Raw genomic sequence first — 7,500 nt, 5'->3', positions numbered from 1 at the left:
CACTAACGAAGGGAAATTAGAGCTCATGTGGAGTCGAGGAAACGGCATGTGTGAGCGCCGACTGCGTAACAGCGCTCCGTCCTCTACGATACACTGTGAGCGAGGCTTGTTGACACGGGGAAACATATTTCTGTCGGCACTTCATCAATATTTATGCTCAGACGGCACTGCGTTGTGAGAGCTCGTTAAAATAATTATCTACCACATGGTTCACTTTCACACAAACAGACACTAAACTGTGTGTGTGTGTGTGTGTGTGTGTGTGTGAGTGTGTGTGTGTGTGTGTGAGTGTGTGTGTGTGTGTAAGTGTGTGTATATGTGAGCGTGTATTTATCACTTTGTGGGGACCAAATGTCCCCATAAGGATAGTAAAACCCGAAATGTTTGACCTTGTGGGGACATTTTGTCGGTCCCCATGAGGAAAACAGCTTATAAATCATACTAAATGATGTTTTTTGAAAATGTAAAAATGCAGAAAGTTTTCTGTGAGGGTTAGGTTTAGGGGTAGGGTTAGGTTTAGGGGATAGAATATAAAGTTTGTACAGTATAAAAACCATTATGTCTATGGAAAGTCCCCATAAAACATGGAAACACAACATGTGTGAGTGTGTGTGTGTGTGTGTGTGTGTGTGTGTGAGTGTGTGTGAGTGTGTGTGTGTGTGTGAGTGTGTGTGTGTGTGCGTGCGGGTGCGTGCGTGCGGGTGCGTGTGTGTGTGTGTGTGTGTGTGTAAGAGGGTGTGTGTGTGTGTGCGTGTGTTTGTGTGTGTGTGTGTGCATGTGTGTGTGTGTGTGTGTGTGCATATCCATGTGTGTGTGCATGTGTGTGTGCATGTGCATGTGTGTGTGTGCATGTGCATGTGTGTGTGTGGTGTGTATATGCATGTGTGTGTGTGCTTGCGGGTGCGTGTGTGTGTGTGCGTGTGTGTGTGTGTAAGAGGGTGTGTGTGTGGTGTGTATATGCATGTGTGTGTGCATGTGTGTGTGCATGTGTGTGTGCATGTGCATGTGTGTGTGTGCGTGCGGGTGCGTGTGTGTGTGTGCGTGTGTGTGTGTGTGTAAGAGGGTGTGTGTGTGGTGTGTATATGCATGTGTGTGTGCATGTGTGTGTGCATGTGCATGTGTGCATGTGCATGTGTGTGTGTGTGGTGTGTATATGCATGTGTGTGTGCATGTGTGTGTGCATGTGCATGTGTGTGTGTGCGTGCGGGTGCGTGTGTAAGAGGGTGTGTGTGTGGTGTGTATATGCATGTGTGTGTGCATGTGTGTGTGCATGTGCATGTGTGTGTGTGCATGTGCATGTGTGTGTGTGTGGTGTGTATATGCATGCGTGTGTGTGTGCGTGCGGGTGCGTGTGTGTGTGTGTGCGTGTGCGTGTTTGTGTAAGAGGGTGTGTGTGTGTGCGTGTGTTTGTGTGTGTGTGCATGTGTGTGTGTGTGTGTGTGTGCATATGCATGTGTGTGTGCATGTGCATGTGTGTGTGTGCATATGCATGTGTGTGTTTGTGTGTGTGTTTGTGCAAGTGTTTGTGTCTGTTTGTGTGTGCATGTGTGTGTGTGTGCATATGTGTGCGTGCTTTTTAGTGATATCGTGAATTATCAATCTGTTTTCATATATGTAAGCAAAATGAACATTATAATTAAAAAATACCCAAAATAATTGGATTCGAATCAAACTGAATCAAAAACGAATCAAATCGGGAGTTTGTGAATTTGAATCATATCAAATCAGGAAATCTGTATAGATACCCACCCCTAATTAATACCATAGTACTCTTATTTAGAGTAAAAAAGTACTTTTTGTAAGTACTTTAAAGGACTTTTAACACAAATAAAAAGTACCATGATATTAACATACTTTTCTTCTTTCATTGTACTACCATGTTTTATGACATTATTTATTATTGAAATGTTTTGGAGTACTATTTGAATTCAATGACACATGAATACATGAATCCCTCATTATCAAGATGCTGTGTCTATCATCTTATACCCTCCCTGTACCACAGTAACACCACCATACAGTGTGTAAGGGTTACCAGACCTGATAACAGTCATTGACATTGAGGTCAGATATTGAGTTCGGCCATTTTTATCTCACCTGGTAATGAGGCAGCAGTCGTGAATGATGCTGTCTTCAACATACACTCCTCTCTCCTCCAGCGTGTGTACGGGCGCTGCTCGTGACTCCAGGTGAGTTTGACAGATGGGTCGAGGTAAGAGGTCGTGCACTGAAGGGGCAAACGGTCGCCGCGGAACACCAGCTGTCTCTGAGTCGGGATGAGCTGCAGGACGGGGAGCTCCAGAGGACCGTCTACAATACAAAAAATTAAAAATAACACCTTATGTCAAGTGGTTTGGCAACGGTAATCTGATTAGACATGAAAATTTTGAAATGCAAGACAATTAAAGCTCAATCCTTAAAAAAAATCAATGATATCTGCACAAACATGCTCATAAAAACAAATGATGAATAGTTTGTAGTTTAAGTGGTCATCCCAACAGTGTAGATTGGCAGATGTTATACTCCACATAAGTATTATTAGTATGCAGGCAGTTTTTGACCCTTAAACTCTAAGGACCCGCCGCTATATCGCGCTAAAAGTTTACGCTTAATACGTTTAAAGTCCCCGTATACATAAGTCAGGAATATGAGGTCATATTTGGAGGTTTAGAATCTGAACTTTTTAGAGATAACCGTCACTTCTGCATTTGTTACATAAATAATAAACAAAATAAGGCCTCAAAACTTTTGCATTGAAAATTAGCGCCCTCTAGAGGTAATGGACTAGTTATTCACAAGATTTATAAATCTAGTAACAGCTGCGCCCTGTTTGATTGACAGGCAGCATATGTGTGTGTGCTAAACTGAAAATGCTTGCGCATAGGCCCTTTTTTGTCGCACCCCTGCAATCCAGAGCTGATTTCTGGCTATTTACGTGCTTTCTCTAAGCGGTTCTGGAGCTGTCTTGCATAAAAAGTTCCTGCCGGGGCAGGCGGAACAGCTGGTGGGTGCCCAAAGGTCAACTCTGCGGGGTTCCTGATATCTCTGCCCAACATGAGTAGGGCAGGTGTGCAAGAGGTTGAATCCTGGACTGCAGAGCGGCATGCCATCTGGACTATGGTTAAGTGAGTGTCCCAGTCATGCTGGTGCGTGGACATTAAGATGAACAACTGCGCCGTCAAGGTTTTATTTAATCTCTCCACCAGTCCGACACTTTGAGGGTGGAGGAGATTGGAGCGGGTCTTTGCAATTCCCAGCCGCTCACACGGGGTGGAAAATAGCCTGGATTCAAAGCTTCTCCCTTGACCGCTATGGATACTCTAGGGGACACTAAGACGGCTAAACATCCCCTCGACCAGGGCATTAACAACAGTCTCAGCTTCCTGGTCAGGCAATATGTATGCATCTGGCCATTTTGTAAAGTAATCCATAGCGTTCAATATGAAACGGTTCCCCTGTGCAGTGCTGGGAAATGTCCCTGTAGTCCCTTGCGTGCTATGCAAAGGTCGCAGCACCTACAAAAATCATCTATATCCCACCGCACCCACCCCCAGAAGATGGCCTGACGCAGATGGCAGAGCCTCTTTGTCACCCCAAAGTGACCGGACCCTGCAGAACCATGCATGGCTTTTATCACTACCTCCTGCATGCCACCTTGGCACCATGACCTGCCACCTCCTCCCCCCTATTGCAGGTACCAACCAGGCTCATTGGAGAACCTCCTCTAAGAGCCGCAGACTGTTGAACTTTGCCCACAGCCGCTTGTTGAATGGAGAAAGAGCTGCCACTTCTTCCCATAGTGGACCAGTGGTCACTGTTGTGCACCCACACAATGTATCACAGGCTGCAGATCCGGGTCCTGCCCCTGATTTTCTACCCACTCAGCACCATCCACCTCGTGCAGCTCTTGGTACACACGCATGGCCGCCCTGTGGCTTAGCTCACAGTTTTGATATCTCTGCGCTCACAGTACCACACATTCCTGTTTCCTGCATGGCCAGGCCAATCAGGACAGTGCGTCCACATTGCTGTGGCATCTCCTGTATGGTGGGTCAATGTGAACACATACCTTGCAGTTCCTCCAACCATCGAGACACTTGGCCCTCTGGCTCCTTGAACGACATCAACCACTGAAAGGAGGCATGATCTGAGCGAAAGGTGAAGGCCATACAATACTTGAAATGTCTGAGTGGGTGGTGATGGTGTAGTGGTCTAAAGCACATAACTGGAAATCAGAAGGTCGCTGGTTCGATCCCCACAGCCACCACCATTGTGTCCTTGAGCAAGGCACTTAACTCCAGGTTGCTCCGGGGGGATTGTCCCTGTAATAAGGGGTCTGTAAGTCGCTTTGCACATGTTAGGGCCTGCTGAAGAGTGTTAAAGGCTTTATGACAGTCCTCTGACCAGACAAAATGTGTATCTATTTGCAAGAGCCTGTACAAGGGGGCTGCAATGCAGGAAAACCCACGCACAAACATCCTGTAATATGAGGCAAGTCTCAAAAAACTTTTGAGTTCTCACTGGTCAGTTGGAATGGGCCAGTCATATATGACATGCACCTTGTCCTCTGCAGTGCCGATCCCTTCACTTTCTATTCGATGCCCCGGAAAGTTTAGTTCCCTGCTTATAAGGAACTGCTGTGTCCTCCAGATGTGTTCCTTTGGCACCACCTCAGGCTACAAGGCTACTGTGTCTATCAGGGGGAGAGAAAAGTCTGAGATTGTCTGAGATTGAAGTCCTCCCCTACCACCACCACCACCACAGTTTCAGGTACATCAGTCCTGCTGTTCATGGTGGGTGGGGCTGCCTGCACCTCCGATGGTCCCACCTACTGCGACCCCATTTTGTTACCCATCACCTTTGCTAATGCAGGACAGTTTCTAACCAAGAGTCCCAGCTGACCACACCCCCAGCAGAGATGGCTTCTTGTCTGTTGGCGTGTGGGTGGAGGCATAGCCAACCACCAGATCATCTCTGTCATTTCCTCCACCCACTCTGTCTTTTGTGCTACTGTTTCATTACCTCCAGCTGCTCTTAATGTGGGCGCTTGTGATGTTTCCAGCTCCCAATTGCACCGCTCCAACTGCCATTTCTCTCTCCAGCACCAGCTCCAGGGCTTCAGGCAGGCTGTGTGGGTGGGCGAGCTGCGTACGGGCACGTAGCTCTGCTGGGGAGAGTGCTCTGATGAACTTAGTGCGGGCTAACTCGCTCTGCACGGACGGTGGAATGTATGACGCTAAACTGTCAATATCATTCGCCAAAGCATGCAGCGGCTCACTTAGCAGACTTTGTTGGCTGTAGAGTTTAGACTGCTGGGGTGCCATTTTGGACAGTGTTTCAAATCTGAACTGCTCCGACTAATGCTCCATAATCAGCTCTCTCAGTAGGGTAGAGCAGCAGCAAACAGGATAAAGTATCATCAGTCAAACACAGAGCAAGCAGAAGGGCTTTCTGTTTTTCTGGACAAGCCCTCGCTCATGCTAGCATGAAAAGCCTCCAAATCTGATTTACCAGAGTATTTTAGCTTGTTTGTATGAATAATATATTGTCATATCTTAGATATCAAGAACAAAACATGCCAAAAAATTCAGAAAAATATGTTTTCGACTATTGATGTCATCATATAGATGAAGATCTCAGCTTTCTAATGACACCTTTCTAGATTGAGCTTGTAGTCCACTCAGAGGCCGAGATATTCAATGAAACATTGAGGGTGTTGCTTGAACTGAACATTAGACTGAATGTCTATGGACGAGCACATCTGTGAGGGGTATAATGTGTTAGAGCGCCCCCTACAGTTCACATCTGTGAGGGGTATAATGTGTTAGAGTGTCCCCTACAGTTCACATCTGTGAGGGGTATAATGAGTTAGAGCGCCCCCTACAGTTCACATCTGTGAGGGGTAAAATGTGTTAGAGCGCCCCCTACAGTTCACATCTGTGAGGGGTAAATGTGTTAGAGCGCCCCCTACAGTTCACATCTGTGAGGGGTAAAATGTGTTAGAGCGCCCCCTACAGTTCACATCTGTGAGGGGTAAAATGTGTTAGAGCCCCCTACAGTTCACATCTGTGAGGGGTAAAATGTGTTAGAGCCCCCTACAGTTCACATCTGTGAGGGGTATAATGTGTTAGAGCCCCCTACAGTTCACATCTGTGAGGGGTATAATGAGTTAGAGCCCCCTACAGTTCACATCTGTGAGGGGTATAATGTGTTAAGAGCCCCTACAGTTCACATCTGTGAGGGGTATAATGTGTTAGAGCGTCCCCTACAGTTCACATCTGTGAGGGGTATAATGAGTTAGAGCCCCCTACAGTTCACATCTGTGAGGGGTATAATGTGTTAGAGCGTCCCCTACAGTTCACATCTGTGAGGGGTATAATGTGTTAGAGCCCCTACAGTTCACATCTGTGAGGGTATAATGAGTTAGAGCGCCCTACAGTTCACATCTGTGAGGGGTATAATGTGTTAGACGCCCCTACAGTTCACATCTGTGAGGGTATAATGTGTTAGAGCGCCCCCTACAGTTCACATCTGTGAGGGGTATAATGTGTTAGAGCGTCCCCTACAGTTCACATCTGTGAGGGGTATAATGAGTTAGAGCCCCCTACAGTTCACATCTGTGAGGGGTATAATGTGTTAGAGCCCCCTACAGTTCACATCTGTGAGGGGTATAATGTGTTAGAGCCCCCTACAGTTCACATCTGTGAAGGGTATAATGAGTTAGAGCGCCCCTACAGTTCACATCTGTGAGGGGTAAAATGTGTTAGAGCCCCCTACAGTTCACATCTGTGAGGGGTAAAATGTGTTAGAGCGCCACCTACAGTTCACATCTGTGAGGGATATAATGTGTTAGAGCCCCTACAGTTCACATCTGTGAGGGGTAAAATGTGTTAGAGCCCCCTACAGTTCACATCTGTGAGGGGTATAATGCGTTAGAGCCCCCTACAGTTCACATCTGTGAGGGGTCAAATGCGTTAGAGCCCCTACAGTTCACATCTGTGAGGGTAAAATGTGTTAGAGCCCCCTACAGTTCACATCTGTGTGGGTTATAATGTGTTAGAGCCCCCTACAGTTCACATCTGTGAGGGGTAAAATGAGTTAGAGCGCCCCCTACAGTTCACATCTGTGAGGGGTATAATGTGTTAGAGCCCCCTACAGTTCACATCTGTGAGGGATATAATGTGTTAGAGCCCCCTACAGTTCACATCTGTGAGTGGTAAAATGTGTTAGAGCCCCCTACAGTTCACATCTGTGAGGATATAATGGTTAGAGCCTACAGTTCACATCTGTGAGGGATATAATGTTAGGCGCCCCTACAGTTCACATCTGTGAGGGGTATAATGTGTTAGAGCCCCCTACAGTTCACATCTGTGAGGGATATAATGTGTTAGAGCGCCCCTACAGTTCACATCTGTGAGGGGTAAAATGTGTTAGCGCCCCTACAGTTCACATCTGTGAGGGTATAATGTGTTAGAGCCCCCTACAGTTCACATCTGTGAG

The 7,500-nt window shown here is 46.7% G+C and overlaps 1 protein-coding gene across 1 annotated transcript in view; it reads right to left on the bottom strand.

The window, feature by feature from the left end:
* Positions 1 to 7,500, bottom strand: part of LOC127660790 (adhesion G protein-coupled receptor A3-like) — a 222,840-nt gene that overhangs the window by 161,314 nt on the left and 54,026 nt on the right. Inside the window, 2 exon segments of the mRNA XM_052151208.1 lie at positions 2,098 to 2,170; positions 2,173 to 2,310. Coding sequence (XP_052007168.1) covers positions 2,098 to 2,170; positions 2,173 to 2,310 — 211 coding nt within the window.

This window comes from Xyrauchen texanus, chromosome 20 (assembly GCF_025860055.1).
Source record: "Xyrauchen texanus isolate HMW12.3.18 chromosome 20, RBS_HiC_50CHRs, whole genome shotgun sequence".
NCBI lineage: Eukaryota > Metazoa > Chordata > Actinopteri > Cypriniformes > Catostomidae > Xyrauchen > Xyrauchen texanus.
Note: the sequence above shows the minus strand (reverse complement) of the source record. Positions and strands in the feature narration are given on the sequence as shown.